This window comes from Corvus hawaiiensis, chromosome 15, assembly GCF_020740725.1.
Source record: "Corvus hawaiiensis isolate bCorHaw1 chromosome 15, bCorHaw1.pri.cur, whole genome shotgun sequence".
NCBI lineage: Eukaryota > Metazoa > Chordata > Aves > Passeriformes > Corvidae > Corvus > Corvus hawaiiensis.
This window is the reverse complement of record NC_063227.1, coordinates 19,574,755-19,598,286: the sequence shown is the minus strand read 5'-3', so window position 1 is coordinate 19,598,286 and position 23,532 is coordinate 19,574,755. Positions and strand designations below refer to the sequence as shown.

The following is a 23,532-nucleotide window of genomic DNA, read 5'->3' as shown; positions in this document are numbered from 1 at the left end:
GAGCCCATCTGGGGGTGATGGGACTGTGCTGCCCCTCCTGCTGCTGCCAGCCCCCCCTACTTCCTTTCCAGCCCCCAGAGCCGCTCCAGGGGCTGTGCTGGGACGTGCTGCTGGGTGCTGCTGTTCCTGTCCTGGGAGCTGGGAGGCTGAAGGCATCGTGCTGTCACAGCAGGAGATGTGTTACTATGCAGCAGTACGTACTCCAGGGCCTCACTGCAGTTACTCAGTGTCTCCAGGATTTACATCCCCTCTGCCATAAATTAGTTATAGAACAGCCTGCCATCTGTAGTCTGATCTCCTGGTTTTATCCTTCTCCTCGAGCCTGTCCACCAGGGCTGAGTGTTGCCAGCAGCAGTGTTAAGCTCCGTGGGATAATCAGATGAAGACCTCAGCCAGTGCAGAGACATCACCTGTCAGAAGGACGATTCTGTGCAGTGTTAACACCCTGCCCATGGAGCAGAGTGCTGTGAGAGCAGAGCCACGGCCTGGGCGGGCAGCGCTGGCACCTGCACAGTCTCAGTTCATTCACAAAAGCACCTCCCTGCTCTCCTGGTGTTTAATGATTCCTCCTGCTGTGGGGATTCATGCAAACAGTCCAGGGCAGTGGCAGTGGTTTCCAGGCTACTGAGGAGGAGGGCAGAGCACAGGGGTTTGCTGGAGGATCCGAGGTGCTGTGGTGGCACTCGGGGCACAGCAGGGTAGAAGGGAGGGGACAATCCCCTAGAAAAGCCACCAGCCCCTGCCTGGCTGGGTTTGCTGCTGGACAAGCCACGGCTTCGAGCTTTTCCCCAGAACCTTCCTTAGAGGTCTGTAACAGCAGGGTTTGAGTTTGTAGAGGCAGCTGAGCTCTTGTGGAAGCTCAGCAGAGGTGCTGAACCCCTGCCCCAGTTCAAACCCTGCCCTGGACCAAACCCTGCCCCAGATCAAACCCTGTCCCAGACCATTTGGCCTTGAAAAGCTGGGGATCCCACCCAGGGCAGGACACTGGCTGCTAGAGAAGGGGGTCCCAGCTGAGGCCACCACAGTGCTCCTCCCTCTCTCTTCCCCCCGGCCCTGGTCTCAGCTCTTTGTCCCTGCTGTGCCCTACAGCTTTGACAAATTCATGTTTATCCTTGTTTTGATGCTCTTGTAAATCAGGAACCAGCTGGGAAAGGGCTCCAGGCCTGGCTGGTGATGCAGTTGTGTTCCTTCCTTCCCAATACAACTTAGTATTCTAGGGCAATTTAAATGTTTATTATCAGTGATTAAGATACTACTACAGCTTTATTAATTTCATTAGAGAATAAGCAACTGTTAAAGCTTAGTCACAAAAGCAAAGGGCAGAATACAAATCGTTCCCATCACCATTAATATGGAAAATGCAGATGGGGAAAACCCTGCTTTGTGTTGGTGGCCGTCAGGTTTGTAACCACTGAGTATCCAAAGAAAAATCCTGCCTCAAACTGGCAGCCTCAGGTTTCAAAGGACAAATACAAATCAGTTACACGAATCTGTTTCAAGTGGTTTTGCCCCCCAGGCCTGTTGTGTTTTCAGTGGTGTGTAACTGTGTGTGCCCCTTGGCAGGTGGACAGTGCCATGTCCCTGATCCAGGCAGCCAAGAACCTGATGAACGCCGTGGTGCAGACGGTCAAGGCCTCCTACGTGGCGTCCACCAAGTACCAGAAGTCCCAGGGCATGGCCTCCCTCAACCTCCCGGCCGTCTCCTGGAAGATGAAGGCTCCGGAGAAGAAACCCCTGGTCAAGAGGGAGAAACAGGACGAGACCCAGACTAAAATCAAGAGGGCATCCCAGAAGAAGCATGTGAACCCCGTGCAGGCCCTCAGTGAGTTCAAAGCCATGGAGAGTATTTAGAGGAGGGCTCTGGCTCAGGGGTGTTTTTCTCTAGCCCACTACTGCTACTTCCAGAACTCTACTTTTAATACCCTAAGGATTTTTCAAAAATTTACTATTCCTCCAAATGTATTTACTTAATATAATTTTGATAACTTTGTTTAGATTACCTGGGGAGATACTCAAATTGCTAAGTCCTATCAGTATATCTTCAGCCTGCAGAAGTGTGGTAATTTAGATGGCCTTTAGATTACAGGGGTGGATTTCTAGCTGGAAACTGTTTTTTATAATCGTGCTTTAAATGGAAGATTCTATAACCAAAGAGGATTTTACAGTAACACTAACGGTTAACACTAATACTGGATCCTGCTACTCAGAGACTCAGTTTATCATGGTGATCAAGAGAGAAAAATTAGATATTTTACTAAAAAAAAAAGATTAATGGAAGTATTGTGTGTGATAGTGTATCTCTGCTGTGGGGTGGAGAGGGAGCAAGCTCAGAGGAGTTTGAAAATGCAGCAGGCACCGGCTGTGTGACCACAGCTGGAAAACAGCTGGAAAGAAACGATACACCCGTGCCTGGGCTGGGCTTTGCTGAGGATCATGTTTGGAGCTGGGCTCGGTGGTGCCTTGGGGCTGTGATGCTGCTTTTCCTGAGCCCTCGGGGTGCTTCCCTTGTGCTCCTGGCACTTCTCCCTCCGGAGGGCTCCGCTGCCGGGGGAGCTCCCGGGGCCAATCGCTGCGGAAACATCCCCCGGTGTGGGCGGCCGATCGCTCCTGTGTGACACGGACGGGAATTTCAATGCCTGGTTACAAATTACTAATGTATTTTGCTGCGGGACACTAATAAAGTTGCTTTTCCCAGCTGCTGTATTGTGGTGCTGTGAATGGCGCGGGCCCAGCCCGCCCCTCGCCCCTCCCCCGCCATTCAGATGCAAATCAGCTTTGTGCTCATTCCTCATAATTGCTCTGCATCCCGCCTTGGGCTTCCAGAGGCACCCAGGAAATCGTGTTTGCTCAGGCTGCAATTTAGACTGTACATTATTTGTGATAACTATAGCTACAAGGTATAATTTCGCTGTCTTATTTAAATTTTATGAATTTCAGCGTGTTTCACACGTCCCAGTCGAGTCGGGTGCAGGGAAGCGGTGCCTGCACGGGGCAGCACCGCGGTGCCTGTTCCTGTGGAGCCTCCACCGAACTGGAAAAGCCTGGGCTGGAGTCAGTGTCTAAACTGCAGCTCCATTTTAGAGCTGAGCCTTGGCACTGGAATGTTAGAATTTTATTTATCTCAATCAGCTCATAATTTACTGTATTAAGGTTATTGCTGTCATGTTACTGTAATGCTGATCAGAATTAAGCTAAATAGTTGTGGGGATATTTTTGCCAAATGTATTGTGTTTTCAAGCATTTTAGCCTCTTGAGTACAGCTATTAAACAGTGGAATTATAGGCTATTTTCATACACCCTGAACATGTAAACAGGCTCGGAGGGGGAGCTGTGCTCCTCCACTGCCATTTGGGGGTTAACAGAACAGAGAGGCTGTAGGTCTTTTATAGATCATTATTAACGGAATTTATACAATATGGGGTTTTATTCTCCTGTATTGTCTTAGAGGTGACATTCCTTGGGCTGTTCAGGGAGTACATCCAATGCCTCCCCCCATACAATCTATTAATGAGCTTTAAAAAACAACCCCTATATTAAGATGTACAGACCAATTTACACGTATTTAGCTTTTAAATACAGGTTAGTTTAATTTATGCTACAAACACTGAGCATCAAGTCAGCAAGAAATTAAAATGTGGTTCCCCTGGTGAGAGCTACAACCCCAGGAGGTGCAGGAGCAGCAGGAACACGATGGGGACACGAGGCCAAAAAACCTCAACTCACATTTCTTTTGTACCCAAGCACTGCTCCTGTGGGAATTGCGTTTGGGTTTGGAGAAGGAGGAGGGCATCGAGGTGAATCATTATCGGTGTAATTTATTTAATTGCTCTGTTCAGGAGTGCAGCGGCTGGGGGGGAGCAAACGCCTCTCCCCACAGCAGAGGGGGGGATTTAGTGTCATGAAACCCCAGTTTCAGTAGCTCTAGGGGGACGTGGTGGTGACACCGGCGCTGCTGCTGCTGCTCTGCAGCCCAGGGGGACCCTGGAGCCGGGGCTGGGAAGCAGCAGCTCCTGGGGCTGCAGCGGGGCAGGGCAGGGCAGGGCAGGGCAGGGCAGCTCCTCATCCCGCAGCGAACCCAGCCGCGGCAGCGCCGGCTCCTGGTGCCCCGGCAGCGCCTCCGGGCTCTTCAGCACCAACCCCACACCCTGCTGGGTCCGGCGTTCCAAAACCCAAAGGCACCGATCCCGCTGTGTCAGGGAATTCCAGCCCTGCGTGTGAAAGCGGCGCTGGGACAGCGGCTCAGCGAGGGGGTCCGGCCGCCAGCGAAGCTGTGCCTTTATTAGGGAGCCAATTGGAGAGAATTACAGTAATTACTGCTCCATGTAATTAAGCGCTGGGAAGGGCTCGTGCCGTCGCTGTGGCTGCTGAGGATGATGCTCGGCTCGGGAGGAGCGAGCGGGCGGGGAGAGCTCCGGGGCTGCTTCAGCCGCCTCCCCCGGCGGTGAGCGAGGAGCCAAACCCCACCTTCCCAATTCCCTGCCCTCCACGGGGATGGGATGGGGGGACCCACCGTGGCTTGGGAAGCGCTGGGGGATTTCCCTGCCCGCCAGCTCCCCACGGCTGCTCCCCAGGCATCGCCTGAAACACACCAGAGTAGTTGCTGGAGAGGTTTGGGGGTTTTTTTGCAGTGATTTGAAGCGATTTGGGGGTTTTTTTTGCAGTGCAGTGGGACAGCAGCTCCGCTGAGGCCGCGCCAGAGCCCGGCAGACCTGGCAGTGCAGGGATCTCAGGAAGATGAACCCACATTATCTTCTAAAGTGTATTAGTGAAACCACATTAAATCCTCAGGAGATAGTCTTATTCTAGATTTCAAGTGCTCTTAATTCAATTCCGCGGTGAATGGAGCCACGTTGAATTTATGCCGCTTTAATTGTGTGTGAAGGTTCCGTGCCACGATTTAATGCCCGTTAATGAGCGCCTTTCCCACCCCGAGCTCTCCCTGCTCCCACCGCCTTTGGGATGCGCCGGGGAGCGGGGGGACAGGAGAGGGGAGCGAGGCACCCAGGGCTCTTTCCTAAGGCAGGTGCTGGGTCCAAACCAGGCCACGGCAGCCAAACCTCAAACACGGGATTTGAGGAGAGAGCGGAGAGGGCGGGGAGGGGCGAGTGCATTCAAAACCCCAACAAATGGTGAGAAAAGGAAAAATCCATTAAGGCACATCAGCCGCTGCTTGTGCTGAGGGTGTTGGTTGGAGGCTGGGGAGTGTCCTAGGGAGACACAGCCCGGGGGCTCTGCCGACTCCCGCCCTGCCCAAAGGGTGCCAGGGTTTGGGGAGCTCAGGCTGAGCCAGCATGACCCTCCTGATGCTCTTGTGGGTGCGAGGGGAAGGAGCTGGAGCTGTTCCTGGCCTGGCCACCTGTGTGACTCCAGCATTTAACACCTGACCCCCTCGGGAAGCTGGAGGAATGGGGGGGCCCTGTTAGCTCCAAAATTAAGGATGGAAGTGCTTATCCCACCTCCTAGACCTGCAGAGGGAGGGGGTCCGGTGGCTGGGGCATGCGGTGGGGAGGGGTCTCTCTAATACAGAAGGAGCTGGGCTGGGGTGCCCTGTGAGCCCCCCGGCCACGAGGAGCTGCTCTGGGCAAGAGCTGGAATGGCCTTTGGCAGCCACACCCCGATGCCAAGGCCCTGCCTCACCCAAGCACAGCAAAGGAACCCGGAGCACACCCCCACGGGGGCAAGGGCCGAACCCCCCCAGAGCAAACCCCCAAATCACCTCGGCCCCAGGGTTTGGGGGCTGCTGAGCTCCAGGGGTTGGGGTGACTCCAGCAAACCCCAGCAGGTGATGGGGTGCCCTGGACAGGGGGGCTCCTGATCCCCCTGCAGAGCCCGGTGCCCTTTGGGCAGGGGGACACAGAGTGTGGGTGTGGGGCCCCTGAGTGTCAGCGCTGCCCCAGGACCTCACACAGCCTTTGCCCCACGAGTGCCCTGCCAGTGCCGGGTGCCTCGGGAGCAGCACTGCCAGGAAATTGTTATTTGTTATCATTTTTTGGCCTCCTTTCAGTGCTCCACGTCCGTGGCTGTGTCACTGTGGTGGTGTGAGGGAAACAGCTGGGAGGGTCACTGGGACTCTCCCGCGGGCACAGGCACGTCCTGCTGCCACCCCAGGCCACAGGGGCTATTCCAGGGCTGGGCACCGAGTGGCACTGACCAGGAGACACCACCTGGTCCCTCCCGAGCTGCCCCGGAGCCCCACGGGCACCCTCCACCCCCAGGGCCAGCCCAGGCGTCCCCAATGAGCCCCTGCTCAAAAACTTGTCGGCTTTAAGACTTTTAGGAGAAGCGAGTGGGATTTTGGCTTTGGGGTTGGACAGGGAGGGCTGCTGGTGGTTTTCTCCCTGGCTCAGCCCCTAAGGAGGTGTTAGACAATCCCCACCTTAAATCCAGCTGTGAGACAGTGACAAGGCCAGGCAGGGCCTGAGAAATCCCTGTGCTGATCCCCCCCCAGTTCTGCTTGATCCCTGCTTCACCTGGCATTGCTCCAGAGGTTCAGGTTTCCAGCAGAAAAGCCCCTTCCCATGCTTGTCTTGGCTGTTAACATCAGAAATAGATATATTTTTTTAAAACCTACAAAGCAAAGCAAAGCCTTGGCAGGGCTGGATGGGACATGCATTTCAGATAAAAATAGAAAAAAAAAATTTAATGCCACAAAACAGCCTGAACAAACCCCGAAAAGAGAAAGATCAAAACAGAATCAATAGTTACAATTAGTCCTGCTACTTAACAGTGACAAGTGACATGTTGTACACAGGAGCCACAAATATTTGAGCACAAAGAAGGGCTGGTGGCCCTGAACCAGCCCGGTGACTGCAGGGCCATGGGGGGATGGATCTGGTGGCATTTGTGCCCATCCCCGGTGGTGGCAGAGCCCTGCAAGGGCTGGGGATGGAAGGGACCAGCCGGGCTCTGCCAGGCCTGGAGGGAAGGCTGGGATTCAAACATCCCCCCGGGCTGTGCTGGAAGACAGGTGTTCTCTGTGTTCCCACCTCCCACTGCCTTCACCTCTCTGTGCTGCTGGGCAAAGCCTGGGGAGGAAAAGCTGCTTCTCCCCAAAGGGGGTTGGCAGGAAAGCTGCTGGACACCACCCATGGCAGTGGCCAGCACCTGGCTGCCGTCACCTCTCAAGGCTGTGAACTTTGTCTGCAGGGCTTTTTTGATATTTCACAGTGTTGCTGCTGCTGTAGGAAGAACCAATGAAGGGTGGGAGCAGCACAAACACAGCCCCCCATGAGAACACTGCTTGTTCCCTTTCTGCAGATCCCAAATTCCCCAGCTGAGCTCCCACCTTGTTCCCTCCACAGTACACCTCCATTTTTCCAGCAGTATCCCATGAAAACAGGACATGCCCCCCACCCCAAGGTGTTTTAATAATGAAGTTGTTGGCACACAGTGCTGGGATCTCGTTTAGTCCAGCAGTTTATTCCAAAGTGCACCTACACCACTGCCAGCCAAACTCACGCTGCCACCCTGAATTCCCTGGAATTGGACTGAACGTACGGTTTCACCTCAGTTCCTGGATGATGGTGTTTATAGAGCCGAGGAGCTCCCTGAAGTAGCCGTCCTTGTCCCCTTCCCGCTGCTCCTGGGCCGCCAGCTCCTCGTACTCGCTGCGCAGGAGGCTGAGCGCGGTGCCCAGGGCGGGGTCCCCCCGGTAGTGCTCCCTGCAGAAGGCCATCAGGACCCCCACCAGCTTGAGGACCTTCTCGCGGGTGTCGTGCTCGGGCATGGCCAGCAGATTGGGCACCAGGGTGCACCAGCCCTGCTCCAGCACCGCCGGCACCAGCCTGACCTGCTGGTACTGCTGGATCTTCTCCTCCATCTGCTCTCCGTGCTGGGAGTCCTCAAGCAGCATCTGTGGGAAGTGGTGGAACACAGATTAATGTCCCTGTCAGAGAGGAACTGCTCCAGGAGGTGACACAGTAGAGGATGCACGCCTGTACCACCTGCCTTGGATGGGGACTTGCCACAGAAGACCAGACTGAGTTTGTGTCCTGGCTCCCTGGCCACAGGGGCTGGTTGTCCACCCTGGAAAACTGCCAGTGACTGGGGGTTTCTGTGTCACACAGCCTGGGAGGGGCTGAAGGGGCAGGAAGCTCAGCAGGACTTGTAAAGTCTCTGGTCTGATGCTTTTTGCTGCTGGACAGGTGCCTGCAGCACCTAATGAACATCATCACTTGGCTCCGTGCTGCTCCTCCTGGAGATGGGGATCTCAGTCTCCTCCAGCCACAGCCAGACCTTCCCCTCCCAGCCTGGTCCAGAAAACCCAGTACTGGAATTCTGCAGGGGGCTGGATCCCTTACAGTGAGAGGGACCTGCCTAGAGCAGCGCTGGGGCCAGGGGGAGGAAGGGAAACTCCCCAACACCCTCTGGGGCTCAGATGGTGGAGGGGCTGTTGACAGCATGGAATTCCCAGACAGGCTCCATTCCCCCAGGGCTCCTGCTGGCCTGGTGCTGGCCCCTGTGACAACCACGATGTCCGTGTAAGGCAGGGCTCTGTGCCGAGGGCTCCTGTGGGACTGCTGGGCAGAAATCCAGCCCTGGGGACGGGATGGGGCAGCCAGCAGGACAGGAGCTGCCAGAAGCCGTGGGACAATGCTGTGGGCCCCTGAGGGGGTCAGTAGCGTGTTCCCTGGTCACCAGTGACAGTGGGCTCTGCCAGGCCCTGGGCACTGCTGTGAGAGCCTGGTGACAAGGACTGACAGGAATGACACAGTGGGGACATGGAGGGACTACACCAAGGAGACCTCCGCTCTCCTGGTCCTCTTGGAGAGCTGCCTGCTGAAGTGCAGGCAGGATTTGGGGTGAAAAGGAAGGAATGTGGCAGAAGGAGCCGTTCAGAGCCCCAGCGACTCCTGTTTGCACTGAGAGCACTGCCAGGGTGGTTTATGATTCCAAACCAACCCATCTGACAGTCACCCATCCCACCCCAAACCCACCACCCCAGCTCAGAGCAGCCCCCCAGCACCCAGGGTTCAGCATTCCCAATCCAAAGAGCAGCTAAAAATCATTGTTTTAACATAAACCCGAGAAACTGGAGGGCTGTGCCTGCCCCAGACCCACGGAGCTGGGAACAGATGGGGCTGCTGGAGGGGGCAGCTGGAAAATGGGCAGCAGGATCAAACGGGAACGGCTTGAGTCAGAATGCCCATGTCTGCTCCTTTCCCAACGAGCTGACAGGATCATGTTAGAGTCAGCACCTGGTAAGATTTCAGACCTGCTAAAATAATTTGCACCTTTACAAAGTCTCTTGGAAAATAACTGATTTAACAGAGAGGTGCTGCTCTGCCGTGCCTGCAACCCAGGTATTAGAGCAGCCATAATCCGCAGGGCAAATTGGCCATAAACTGAGCCAGAGTGGATTTAATTCCCATTCTCTGGAGTCAGGGAAATGCACAGACTGAACAACAAGCCATGGCGAGGAAAGACAGGCTTTAAACTGACATTTACAGCAGTAATCCAGGGTATTTGAAAATAAAACATGGAACGTGGCGGGCTGGGCTCCAGCGAGGGACGTGCAGCAGACAAAGGGCTCTCGGCAGGCCAGGCTGGCCTTGTCCCCTGGCCTCAGCTGGACACCACAGCCCAGGGCCTGCATTCCCTACTCGTGTCCTTGGTGTCCTGCTGCTCAAACACCCTCGGGAGGAAATGGTGGCAGTGGCTTGAAGGCAAACGAAGGTTTCAGCTCCCCCAGGCACTCGTGTGGTGTCAGCCAGGGGCTGTAGGGGACTCATCCCCACTGATGCTGGGCTGGCTCCTCCTCATCCTCGACCTGTGAGGATGTTCAGCCTTGGCTGGTTTGGGGGTGAAGGTGGGGAGTGCCAGGTGCCATCCCCGCTCTCACCTTCTCCATGATGAGGTCGTAGAGCAGTGTCACCACACGAACATGGAGGGTCTCCATCCCCTTCTGCCGGAACAGGCTCCTGAGCACCTGGAGGCCACCCAGCTTGAGGAACTGCTGCTGGGCATAGGGGAAGTGTCTCAGCATGGAGGACAGGGCGAAGAGAGCCTGGTGGAGAGGAGAGGGCAATCAGCACAGTGGCCATGGCCATCACATGTGGCACAGCTCCTCTTCATGGCACCCCGTGGGGACAGCAGAAACACGCTCCAGCCCATCTGTGCGGAGCTCCACAGAAAATGCATTCCAACCTTTCCTTGCTGAGGGGCATCTCCAGCAGTCCCCTTTGCAATCCCAACCCTCCGCAGCACTGTGAGGCTGCCCAGACCTGGGTACTTCCATCCAAACCCCAGTCTAGGCTGTCACAGAGGGGCCCATGGCCAGCCCCTGGCAGACCCAACACCATCCCTTCTCCCTGTTCACCCCCACGCAGGCACAGAGCCCGGCCACGGGATGGGGTGAGGGGGGTCCAGCAGCACTCAGCAGAGCCTGATCCCTGCGAGGTGATGTGGGACACGTGGCTGATGTCCCTAAACCTCCACAGTCAGAGGGCAAGGCCATGGCATTCCCCAGCACCCAGCGCAGCCCAGGCCCTGTCAGGGTGCAGCCCCACACACCAACAGCCAGAGCCCAGCTCCCACGGGTGCCCCGGGGCCTTGGCTTGGAGCCGAGGAGGCAATTAGGGGCCACCCCAGCCCCGCTGCCTCTCGCACTGTCTGGCTCTGACAGCCGTGGTGGCACAGGGGCGGCGGGGCCGCCCGGGGCAGGGGACGCGCTGCTCGTCGGGCGCCTGCCAGGAACCGAGCGGGCTCCTCGCACAGGGGCCGGGCCTGGCCCGCTCTGCCGGACAGATCCGAGCTGACAGCCATGTCTTCCCCGGCCCCATTTGTTTCTATTTTCCATTTTCCGAGTTGCCGCTGGTGAATTTGAGATGCTGCTGTCTCCCTTTTTAATCGTAGGCCAAAGGACGGCGGAGGGAAGAAGTGCACTTTTGGCCTCGCTGCCGTGTGAGCAGCGGTGCGGAAGAACCACCGGAGCGGAGCCCAGGGCTGCTCCCTGTGCGGGAAGGGGCTGGGGCACCGGCCTGTCCTTGGTCTGGAGACACAGGAGACTGCACACAGCACGGGAGCTGGAAATTAAAGCCTCTGTCCTCCTGGAAAAGGGGGTTCAGCCCTTGGAGGGTCTTGTACAGCTGTGTGTGAACGTGGACAGTACTGAGCCCACCCCTCTCGCTTCTCCAGGGACTGCCAGCACGAGGCATTCAGGTTCACTGGAAAGAATTATTCTGGTTCACAGTGATGCTGTGAGAGCCCCTGCATGCCCGGCCATCCCTCCCCACCCCAAAAGGAGCGCTGGGTTGAGGCACAGGCACTCCTGGGAGGAGTTTCTGAGCACAGAGCATCCGGTGGGATCACCTCACATCCATGGCCAAATGCAATGGGGTTCCACAGCCTCTCCTGTGCCTTTCACTTGCTAGGGGACTCTTACCAGGGCTAAAGGGGAACATATTTTAGGGAGCTCGTTAGAGGCGAATGGAAGAGCCAGTGGTCCCCCCACCCTGCTGGACCCCTCGTGCAGGAGATCCCCGTGGAAAACAGGGCTGGGGGTTTGGGAGCAGCCAGGTGGTGTTACAGAGGTGGCATCACACACTAAAGCGAGGGTAATGGGATCTCATGCTCCAGGGAATACAGCAGGGAGGGAGGGAAAGAGGGAGGGAGGGGGCGAGGAAGCCCCCAGCCCGATGGACAGCGCTGCACATTTGGCTGGGGGCTCTTGGTGCTGCTCCTTGCTCCAAAGCCTCTGCCAAAGGCAGGACACGGGGCTGGCTGCAGCAATTAGCTCCTTCCAAATGTCAGCTCCCGTGTTTGTCAGCCTGGGATGCGTGGGCTGCCATGGGGACCCTGGCCTGTGCCCCCCGGGAGCTGTGGCACCGCGCCCTGTCCCCGCGGGCTGGCAGAGCCACCGTATGTGCCACTGCTGGCACTGGGAGAGACCACAGAGCCAGGGGAGTGTGGGCACCAGCCAGTGCTGCTGGGGTGGCCTGGCCCCCAGGGCCCCTCTCCTGCTCCCCTGGGAGTGAAGCCCACCCGGCGTGGGGAGCAGCGGGGGTCCCACACTCTCCAGACGTCAGTGATGTCCTGAGGGTGTTTACATGGAGCTCAGCACAAACCCAGCTTTGCCCAGAGGTGCAGCCCCACTCCTCACCTTCTTCCTGACAGCCAGGGGTTGTTCTGTGGCCAGGATAACCAGGAGCTTCTGCAGGGCACCCCCCTCGATGGCCTCGATCTGCACTTTGGGGTTGCTGCAGGGATGAAAGCAAAAGGCAGGTCACCAACAGAGTGTGGCACGGCAGGGTGGGAGGGACCCTGGTCTGGCTTTACCAGCAGTGGTCACCAGGGCAGTGCCCATCCCCTGTGCTGGCCCTGCTGCGGCACCTCAAGGGCTCTGTCCAGTTCTGGGCCCTCACTTCAAGAAAGACCTGGAGGGGCTGGAGCGTGTCCAGGGCAGGGAAGGGAGCTGGGAAGGGGCTGGAGCCCCAGGAGCGGCTGAGGGAGCTGGGAAAGGGGCTGAGCCTGGAGCAAAGGAGGCTCAGGGGGGACCTTGTGGCTCTGCACAAGTCCCTGACAGGAGGGGGCAGCCGGGGGGGTCGGGCTCTGCTGGCAGGGAACAGGGACAGGAGGAGAGGGAACGGCCTCAGGCTGGGCCAGGGCAGGCTCAGGGTGGACAGCAGCAGGAATTTCCCCATGGAAAGGGTGCTCAGGCCTTGGCAGGGGCTGCCCAGGGAGGTTTGGAGTGCCCATCCCTGGAGGTGTCCAAGGAAGGGCTGGAGGTGGCACTCGGTGCTCCGGGCTGGGGACAAGGTGAGGACCAGGCACAGCTGGGACTCGATGGGCTGGGAGGGCTTTTCCAGCTTCAGTGGTTCTATTTCTATTCTATTTCTATTCTATTTCTATTCTATTCTAAATTTCCACCCCACAGTGGACATGAGCAAGGGTCAATCCAGCCTGATCCCAAACCAAAATCCCGCAGCTCCCATCAATCCTGGCTCATGGTTATGGAAATGTACAAACCCTGCAGCCACCTCAAACACACCTGAAATGAAGGCAGTCGGGGTGGGGAGGGCACACGGGATCACCTGGGCCTTCCCACCACACCCCCCATCCCACCTGGCCTCCCCTGGCAAGGAGCCCTCCCCTGTGGCTCCCTGCCCCATGAATCCTCTCACTTCACACCACATCCACTCCTTAGCAGCCTTTGCATTCCAGTTCCTGCTTCCCCCTCTCCTCGCTTGCTGCGAACCACCCACACACCTCTCACAGCAAGAGCTCCTCTCCAAGGACTACAGTGGCTGAATCCACCCTTCTGCCTGCGAGGACAGACTGAAACCTCAGGTCAGGGTGTCAGCAGCTGCCCAGGGACACACAGACAGACAGACAGACAGACCATTGCCCCCATCCACACTGACGCATTGCAAGCCCACTTCTGATGCATCTTGGAAGGTGGTGGAGATGCTCCAGGCTCCCTCCTTGGCAGGGCTTTCACAGTCAGAGCACAGTGTGCCCGCTGTCTGATCCCTGATCCTGGGTCTGATCCCAGGTATCTCACGCTCCAGGAACAGCTCCAGCACTTCAGCCTTTGCTCAGCTCTGAAGCAGCAATTGCACCGTGCCAGACAAGGGTCACCCACCCTGCTACAGCACAGCACCCACAGCTCTCAGTGCTCCCAGGGAGCTGCTGGAGCAGCCATGGCCAAGCCCCTCCATGAAATGAGAGAGACAGAGGCAGGTAGGGTCATAAACAAAACCAGAGACAAATGGAGCCAGGCAAGGAGCAGCTTGGAGTTAAACCCAGGGCTCCCAGAGACACAGCAAAGCACCACACTCATCTCTCGCAGCCAGTGTGCCCTCCCTGCTCCACCCACGCTGTGCTGCTTGCACCACAAGGAGCCACCCGTGGCACAGAGGCAACAGATCTGGTATGGGCTCCCCAGCTGGCATTACCAGCCTGACCTCAGGGCAAGAAAACCTTTGATTTCCCCTTCCTCAGCCGCTTGCTGCAGCAGACATCCAGGCACAGCCATGGCACAGGCACCCTGCTGAGGTGGGGGCATCTGTGCCCTGCCCAGAGAGGGCAGGAGGGAGAAAGAACCAACCCAGGAGCTCCAGGATCCTCCTGCAGATGAGACTTTCACAGCACAGTTCTCAGCCCCACATGTGCAGCCCTGCAGCATCCCTGGGAGCCAACCAGCTTCTGCAGTGCCTGCGTTGGGTGGGACCTGACACATTTACCACCATGAGTCCATCCCCAACCTCCCCATGCCAGGACATGCAAAGGAGTCTCCTCTTCAAAAACAGGATGCGATTTTCCACCCCAATACATTGTGCAACGACCCATGGATGGCATCTCTGAATGGCCTGGGCTGGACACTGATTTGGGGAGTCAACAGAGGCAAACAGCACCAGCCCTAAAACTGCAGCTGTCCCCAGGCCACTCCTGGGCCCAAGGCCATCTCCCCCAGCTCACAACTGGGGCTCTCATTCATCTCCAGCAAACCTGCAGCCACAGCCATGGCCCTGACAAAGAGGTCCAAAAATCTGATCCAATTTCACATGCAAGTCCCTCTGGGCAATGGAGACCAGAGCAAGTGCAGAAGCAGCTTGCAGGAAGGCACTTTGCAGAAAGGCACTGCACTGAAAGGACAATCCCCTGGGCTGGAGACCTCCTGGTGCCGTTCAAGGAAAACGGCACACGTGGGATATCCAAGCTTCTTTGTCACATCTCTCTAAAATAAATAATAAAACCTCTTACAGCAAGAGACACAACTGAGAAATTGGTATGCCTTTAATGCTTGGCTGGTCACCTGGAGGATTTGATCTAATTAAAATCTCTGAACCATGGAGCTTTTGCAAAGGAGCAGCTCTGGAGGTGAGGGAGCCTTCCTGGCTGCTGGGTGTGCCGCTCACTTCTTGGTGCTCCTGTTGCTCTGTCTCTGCTATCAACGGCCCTGGCTTCAAGCTAACAAAAAAGCTCATTTGAAGGTTTGGAAAACTCAGCACAGATCTGTACAAATTACACTGTCAAGCCCAGGGAAAAGCAGCCTGAACAAAATAAACACAATGAGACAGAGTGTGGAGCGCTCGCATGGGAAATTCAGCCGTGCTAATCTGCTCATGGAGACAGGATGGTGGCACCTGCAACAAAATTCACTGCAACGGGAGTCTGAGGCTGGGCCAAGGGCCCAGCCTATGGTGACATCCCATAATGCTGCAGTGATGGCACAGATTTGGGTGTGCTCTACTGATGAGATTAATCAGCCCCTCTCCTGGGTCAGGAACAGCCACAGGGCTACAGGGACTCGACACAAGCCCCGTGCAGCTTCCCAAAAGAGACCCCTGTGTGCTAAACAGCCCCAGTTTGTCCTGGGGGGACCCAGCCTGGCTGTGGGGTCACAGCACATCCCCTCCAGATGTGGCCCTCACTGCACACCTGAGGTCCTTGTGCCTCCCAGCTGTGCTGCCCACATCCATCACACCCACCTCTCTCAGTCTGTGGCTAAAGAGTAGCAAACAAGGCTGGGTAGAGGCCCACTGGGACTGATCCATGCAAGAAACTGCCCAGGCACTGGGACAGGCTGAGGTTAAGGGGCACGTGCTGTGTTCACGCTGGCCAAGAGGTGTGGAGCAGGGGTGAAGATCTTGGGAAGACCAGCAGGATTCACTACTGCCCACAGGTGCCCTCACCATCATCCCTGAGCAGCTCCTGAGGAAGCTCTGTCCCTTGAGAGGTGGGATGTGTCCTGTGGTGGGAGTTCCTGAACTTCCTGAGACATGTGCCACCCATCCCAGACTGGGAGAGCCCCTCTGAGCAGCTCCAGGCAGGGGCCATCAGCCCCTCTCCGTGTGGATCCTGGAGATGGATCCCCCCTTCCCTGGCTCTGGGGTTGTGACTGTGTAAGCACAGCTTTACTGTGCCAGTTCTTCAGCCCAGCACTTCCCTCTCAGTGGCTGGGGAGGGTGACCTTTGCTGGACAGGGGAAACACAAAAGCAGGGGAGGGAAAGCCACCAGCAAACCTCCTCCTGAGCCTGTCCTGTGCACTGGAGAGAACCTTGTCTGCCCCTTCACACCTCCCTGTGCTGGAATCACCACTTCCCACGAGGGGCTGGACATTATTACAGTCACAGCTGCTTTGCCAGAGCAACGTGAGCCTCAACAGCTCAGGGAGAGGGGAGCAGAGGAATTAAACTGGGATCAGCTATTGGAGTGAAACCAAAAGGAAGCTGATGCAGAGCCTGGTCAGCAGCAGGCCTGCCTTGGGCAGGGGGTGAAAGCAAAGATGGGACCCAGCACCTTCCCCAAGCTGCCAGGTCAGGATGCTTGTGCCCTTCCTCCTGTTTTTTCTTCCATTAAATCTCTTTGTGGAATCAGCAAGGCTCAGGATGTGGATGACTGGCCAGAGGATCCCCAAGCAGGATGGAGGTGTCCTGGAAGAGAGATGGTCTCACAAGCTGGGGTCAGAGCCCCCCAGACAGCCTCTGCATGCCCCCCACTTCCCCAGCACCTGGCTGGTAGGGACCTGCTCCTGCCATGGCTGCCCTTTATCCCTGGATGCTGGTTTGGGAATGCTGTGGAGCAGCACAAGTACGGTGGATTGAAAATCCAGCATGGGCTTCTTTGCCATTTTCACTGGCAACCCATGGCATGGAAGCAGCTCCCACTTTGCAGATGAAGGGATTTTTGAAGAGCACTCTCTGTTAAGAGATACCCTCATTCCACTCCTCCTAGGACAACCCTAAGTGCACAAATTTAGGAGAGACTTCTCAAAGTTTTTGCAGACTGCACATGCGATGGGTGTGGGAAGACTGAAAAGCAGCAACACAGCCCTGAGGCGACAGCAGCTCTGGAGTTAGGTGGGAACTTACAATAAGGCAGCAAAATTAGATTTAAATTAAAAAAAAAAAAAGCAAGCAAGCCAAGTGGTGCAGAGGGACCCAGGGACTTGGAAGCACAGAGCAGGGCAGGCAGGCAAATGCCCTCGTCTCTCCTGCTCTGACAAGGACACACACAGAATATTTATTTCATGGCCTGCTTGTTGCAGAAACTGCATGAGACCTTAGGAAAGAAAGGGTCACCTCCTCTCCTGGACATCCTGCTGAAGCCACGTGGGGAAGGACCAAGCAGAGGTGTGCAGGGGAGTGGGATGGAGGGGCCACCCCTGCCCAGGTGCTGGCACAGCACCTCTCCTGCCCTGGCATCTCCCCAGGCACCGGGAGCCGAGGCTGCAGGGTTGTGCTCTGATGAAAGCCCTGGTGCTGGTGCAAAGGCATGATAATCACCGGGCTAGACGGGGCTTAATGGGTCTCTGCTCTGCTCAGAACCAGCGCTCTGTGGTGCCACATGGGAAATCAAAGCCTGGGATCAAAGTCTGTAAGTCTCTGAAACAGCCTAAAAAATTTAGTGTAGTCTATTTAGCCTGTGCTATAACCTGAGGATCAGAGACAGGCAGCGAGGCAGCATTGCTTACCTTGCCCTCCCCCTCTTTCCCTTCCCCTCCACAGTCCAAAATCTGTTAATGGAGAAAACAAGAGCGAACCAACAGGACCGAAATGTGCCTTGTCTGGCTCCTGGGGCTCTCAAACCCTCACACCTGGGTCACAGTTTGACAGGCAATGGAAAAGGTCATTTCTGTGAGTCCTGGAAACAAAGCAACACAACCAGGGTCACACTTGAAAAGGCCAATGACTTCTTCATCCTTCTCTGTGTTTGGAGGATTTCTGACAGCTCTTGTAAGCACAGTCATGTTAAAATTATTTGACAAATAATAGATAGAGAGATAAAACAGATCATTACAATGTCAGTAATTCCAGCCTGAACTAGAGCTGTAAATCTGAGATGCTGAACAAGGGCAGAAGAGAGAGGCAGGGTGATCAGCAGCTCGTTAATACTTGCACGACTGAATTTCAGACTGCAGGTTTAAGAATAAAAAAATAAAAGCATTGAAACAGCTCAAGTGAGAAGTGACACTTAAGGAGAACATGGTTTCCTCCTGCACTCCAAGCTCTGGCTATGAACTCTCCCTGTGGGAAATGACCATGGAGCAGCTGCAGTCAGCCAGATGTCTCCGAATCCATGACCTCCCAGGTATCCACATCTCCTTCCAAACTTCCTGTCTTCCTTCTTAAGAGGAGGATAACTGGGACAACTCGATATCAACAGCCCTGCAGGCCTCTCACCCTCCGAAACGACCCCCTGGCTCTGCCAGCAAATGACCCTTAGGCACAGGGTGGGTGAATCCCTTACAAACCACGTATTTAACTGAGGCTTCCCACACTGCACGGTCCCAAACTCTGGGAAAGGACATTTGCATGCACAGTATGAGATACAGGATAATAATAAAATTACCCCAACGCCACCAAGGCTGCCTGTGACTATTTGGAGTGAGAAGGAGGAGGGATGAGGCACAGTCACCTCCAGAGCCCCAAGGGCTGCATGCAGCAGAACTGGCCTAAAAATCCTCTTCTCCGAGCACCAGCTCAGACCTGAGTTTATCACAGACGAAGGCCTTCAGAGCTATGACTTAAGGAAATTAAAAACCACCCAGAAAAATGGAGCCCTAAGTAGTTACACCGATGAAAATACAGCGGAGAAGAAAGCAGGGGTGAGGGGGGAAAACCTGACAAAAGGAAAACTAGGTTTCAATAGGCAACACAATACAACAATTTCATATGAAAGATGTGAAGCATAAAAGCGATGTTAGATGTTCAAAAGCCCAGAATATAGGAGAGATATAAAAAAATCCCCAAGAAGATGAAAATCTCCACTTCAATGCGATGCTGCCTTCCCACTTTCTACCAAGCCAGGCGCTCGTCGCCGTAGCGGGGGAGCAGCGGCGTCCCTGGGAGAGCAACACGGCTGCCGGTGACATCCTGGATTACAGGGACACAGCACGGCCTTTAACGAGCAATTAGGTTATGGAGTGTTTGTTGCTAAGAGGAGAACAGAAGTGCAGAGGATAAATTGGAGCTGAGTACGTGACTCGGTGATTCTGATGGGCTGATGCGATACTCAAACGGAGGGAGCATGAATCATCCCAGAGACGCGGGAGCAGCGTGGAGGGCACCTGGGAAAAGCTGGGGGAACCTTGGCTTGGCTTCCAACCACGTATCTGGGTCCCAGGCAAGAGAGAGCTGAGCTTCTTATGAGCCCTCCAGCATCCCCTCTGAAAGCAGGAGGCTGTAACATCCCATTACAGAGAAGCCCCAGGCTCCCTGGGAACACAGTGACATCGGGTTTAACTGGGAAAACTCTGCTCTCAGCCGCACCATGGAAGTGGGAATTACCTCGTGCCAGCACCTGGCCCTTGGCAGTCACAACACTGAGCTGGAAGTGAGGAGTGTGGCATGGTCAGGAGCCACTGGGAGCCCTGCAGGGAGGAGACCCAGCTCACCTGAGCCCAGGCAGGGCAAGGGTAGTGTTTAGAACAGGAAAAAATCCGAGGAGCTGCGGTGCCCTAACGCAGCATAACAGATGGATAATTAGATTTATACAAAGAGCTGTAAAAGTAAGTAATTAAATAAAAATACAGAATAACAAATCTGCTGCAGCAAGCCCCTGCAGCTGGGACCCAGCAGTGCAGATGTGGGATGCAGGAGCTGGGGCACTTGTGTGGGTCAACAAAATCCAGGAGTTTCCCAAAGCACCGGAGAAAGCAATGGGAACACAGGGACTGAGTTGAGTCCCCTCCTCTTCCTCCCCTCTCTAGGGAGCAGAGTAGAATGAATACCAACTGTGGCAGTAGAATCTCAGGTGCCAGAACAAAACCAATCACACCAGATTGTTCTGCTGAACACACACAAACAACAAACTGACTGGCTCTATTTACAGCTGTAGGAAAAAATGGTCCCACAAAAGCAGGTAGGAGATCACACACAGCCCCAAAGGGAGCCAGGCAGGAATCCCAGTGCTGCAGCAGGAGTGGGGCCTCCAAGGACACCCTCAGAACCCTTCTCTTCTCCTGACCCTTGGCTTTGCCAGCTCTGAGCTGTATTTCAGTGCCAGCACGAGCCCCTGGCTCCAGGACACCAGCGCTGTCACTGAGCCCTCACTGGGCTGCTCTAGGGGGGATTTGCACCTGGAGCTCCCACAGACACCAGCGCACACGGCGGGTGCAGCTTCAAGAGCCTCGGATGACAGCTCAGCTTCCGTGGGTTTAATCAACAACCCACAGACTATTTTATGATAAAAAGCAAAGGTTTGGGGATTTTCGGGGCGTTGCCATCCCCCCATCAGCACTGTCAAGGTCAGCCCGACTTCTCCGTTCTGATGGTGAAGGATGGGCCGTGCAGGCCACTCTGAGGGTTTGTCACCCCTCTGTGACACCAGGGCAGGACTGGGTGGCTCGTGTCCCACCTGCAGTGGTCACAGAACGGTGTGAGCTCTCTTCCAGCTCAGCGTGGTGAATGACTGATCCTTCCAGGCAGGTACAGGCAAGCGCTCCACAGATGCACAGAGAAAGGCATCCCAGGAAATCCCCCCAGTGCTCAATCACCCAAACTGATGCTTTGTTTTTGAGGGTAAATCAACCTTATGGCTCTGTGTGCCACACTTACAAAACACTCCCCATGGGTTCCTGAAAGCCTGGTATTTACTGTAGGTCAGACATGGATCGGTGCCAAGGGATGGGCTGTGCTTCATCAGAGGCTACATTAATAAAAATGAGGAGATGCTCTCTGAGTGTGAGCAGAACTCATTTATTTCTGTGCCATTTTAGCCAGAGCCCTCAAAAATTGTGTTCATTTCTTTTTAAAAAAATCCCGACACAGCAAGAAGCAAGAACAATAGTGCAGGATTAATACCACAGCCTCGAGCTCATCCCGTGTTGTTCATCACAGAGCCTTCAAAGCACCCCCTGATTTATAGACAGGGAGACTGAAGTGCTCCCAGGAGCATCGGCAGCCACGTCAGGGTGCGAGTGTGTGGCTCCTGCCTCCCTGCTCCTCCTCTTCCTCACATTCCTGTTCTCTGCACGCCTCCGCCCTCCCGGCTCCGGACCTGAAGTGGCCCAGGCTGGTGGCAGAACACCAAAGGTCCTTCCCAGCTCTTTGCTGCTGCTGCAGGACCCTCAACAAGCCTCTCAGACCCCACAGTGGGGCAACTTTGCACAGAAGCCTCCCCACCAGTCTGCTGAACCGCTCTGGGCATCATTCCAGGCATGCCAAGTCACTCAGATATTTCAACAAAACCTATTCACACGCCTTAGGTGAGATGAAAATACTGCAAAAAGCTGTCTGAAAGCACCACAAGAAGAGAGCCTCGGCTCGGAACGCTCCAGCTCTCCGGTGCCGATGTGACACATCCCACTAATCATCCTGAGAGATGCTAAAGGGGGCCCGAGGCTGAGCCCCTCCATTGTTATTCGCTTTATTTGTTTGCTTGCTCATTTGAGCTGATTTTTCTTTAAGACAAGTGCTAATAATATCAAAAACCCGAGGAAGCCTGTGCCTGGCGCGTTCCTGTTGGGAATGCCAGCGGAGCGCAGGCACCGTGCAGCTCTTCCCCGAGACACAAAGCGAAGTGTGAGAACAGGCATTTCACTCCTCTCCCTTGCAGCAGCAGCTCGGCGCAGCCCTGTCCTATTTTAACCCTGCCATCTGCTCGCAGCTCCGCGCTCCTCCCGTAGCCGGGAAGGCAGAGCGCTGCTCCAGGCACAGCCTTCCATCAGCTCCCACCCGCTTGGCTGCCGGCCGTGCCCCGGAGCAGCCCCGGCTGCCACGGCGGGAGGTGCTGCTCCTTAAACACCGATCCCCTCATCGCTTACGAGCCTCATCCCGGCCCGTCGCACTCCTTGGCAGGCCAGGGAAGATGCTGGATCACAGGGAGACTCCCCCCCACTGCAGTGTCACTCTGACTCTTCCCAGTCCCACCGGGTTTAATGGTGCCATTACAATCATTTTAGTCGATAAAAGTAGATTTGTTTCACTGAGTCATGACTCGAAACCAAGACTTTGCTCCATTTACAAAAGCAAATCACCATCTTGCAAATGCCAAGCACAGATCTCAGCTCCAAAAGCGAAGCCTGGGGAATGTTTCCAGCCAGGGAGAGAATGGAAAAGCTGCATCTGCAAAAGCTAGGAAACGCTTTTTTTATTTATCTGGTTTCGATAAACAGAGAGGACGACCTGTGGAATACCAGCTCCTGAAGAAACTTGATGAACTCTGCATCAAGCGACTCAATCAAGCATTAATAGAGGGGAGAGCAACAGCAGGAAATGCCACGGGACCAGGGACTGCAACACAACCCACGGACAATTCCAGCCAGTTCCTGGGTGGGAAGCCCTCGAGGAAAACTTGGGAGTCACAGAAAGCACCAGCAATTCTTTCTGCTTTCTGATTCATCCCTACTCACTCACCCACCCACATGCCATGGCAGAGGAGGCTGTAACTGCTACATTTAGGATGACATTTAAAAATCAAGGTTGTGCTGCTGATGGTCATTAAAAATCCCACAGCATTTTTCAGAAACAAGTGGGTACTCACATCAGTGTCCCTGCCAAGTATCAGCACAGCAGTCATTTTTCTAGCAACTTCAGTTAAAAGATAAAAGAAAATTGTGCCCACCTATAATTACTGTTATTACTGTTGCTGTTGGTTTTAAAACATTCACTATATACCTCCACATTTTCTAAATACAATTTATGAAGAAAACATTTCCCAAAACCTTTCCAAGTGTCAGATTCATCTCTGTTAACATCAGACAGCTACAATTAAGACATCCAGCCCATAAAAGCTGCCTGGGCTCCCTCAGTAGCATGTTCTGACCTGTGGTCTGCACGTCCCTGGAGACCCTGTGTCTGTTCTTCCACGGAACTTGCCCTGGCCAACCCAGAAAGGCAAATCCAATGCCCAGCGCTTTGGGGGTCACTCTAAAGGGGGCTGCATCTGTTCTGAAAAGCATCTGAGGAATTCAAGGTCAGCAGCAGAGAGCAGAAAAGATGATTTTTCTCATGGGGGATGGGGCTGCCTTTGACTCCTGCCTTAGCTGGAATGATTTGCCAGTTGGAGGAGTCCCTGTCCCTGGATGGAGAGGGAGCCTGGATAGCCAGCTCAGGTGGACACCCATGTAGGAAGACTGAAGCTGGGTGACACAGATCCCATCTTCAGAGAGAGGGTGAAGGAAATATCTACGAATGCCTGAATCAAGCTCCCAAAGAGCCAAAATGATCAAGGTAGTTAATAAAGTATGGGAATAACGCAAAGAATTCCTATGCAGGTACAGGAAACAAAGCCATGGCAGGTACCAGAGCTGAACTGGGTGCTCAGGAAGAGTGGGAGCAGGGAGAGGAGCACTTTCAGAAGGGAAGATTCTGCATAAAAGATGCAGTGGAATAAGATAATTATGCAGGAAGAGAGAATGTCAGCAGTGTGCCCTACATCACTGATGGATGGAGAGAGCGGATACCTTGACAAAGAAAGCCAATGTGCTAATTAAGATTTAATGACCCTGAAGGCAAAGGAAAAAAGCCCTCCTGCGCCACAGTGGAGGAGGGAGTGGACAGAGAGCCCCAGACTGGCAACGAAAGGGTTAGGAAAAGCCCAAAAGATCATGAGATGAACAACATCTCTGCAAGAGGGAGCATCCA

General features: G+C 55.0%; 2 protein-coding genes across 4 annotated transcripts in view; one reads left to right on the top strand and one right to left on the bottom strand.

Annotated features, from left to right (window-relative positions):
• Nucleotides 1–2,694, top strand: part of CTNNA1 (catenin alpha 1) — a 120,861-nt gene extending 118,167 nt beyond the window's left edge. The window contains exon 18 of the mRNA XM_048320109.1: nt 1,564–2,694. Within this exon, the coding sequence (XP_048176066.1) occupies nt 1,564–1,851 (288 nt within the window). The 3' untranslated portion in view covers nt 1,852–2,694. The remainder of the gene's footprint in view (nt 1–1,563) is intronic.
• Nucleotides 2,695–7,398: 4,704 nt separating this feature from the next.
• Nucleotides 7,399–23,532, bottom strand: part of SIL1 (SIL1 nucleotide exchange factor) — a 99,888-nt gene continuing 83,754 nt past the window's right edge. For all 3 annotated transcript variants that reach the window (XM_048320115.1, XM_048320114.1, XM_048320113.1), the window contains exons 8-10: nt 12,101–12,197; nt 9,842–10,006; nt 7,399–7,852 (exon numbers count right to left, since the gene is read on the bottom strand). In XM_048320115.1, coding sequence (XP_048176072.1) covers nt 7,502–7,852; nt 9,842–10,006; nt 12,101–12,197 — 613 coding nt within the window. In that variant the 3' untranslated portion in view covers nt 7,399–7,501. The remainder of the gene's footprint in view (nt 7,853–9,841; nt 10,007–12,100; nt 12,198–23,532) is intronic.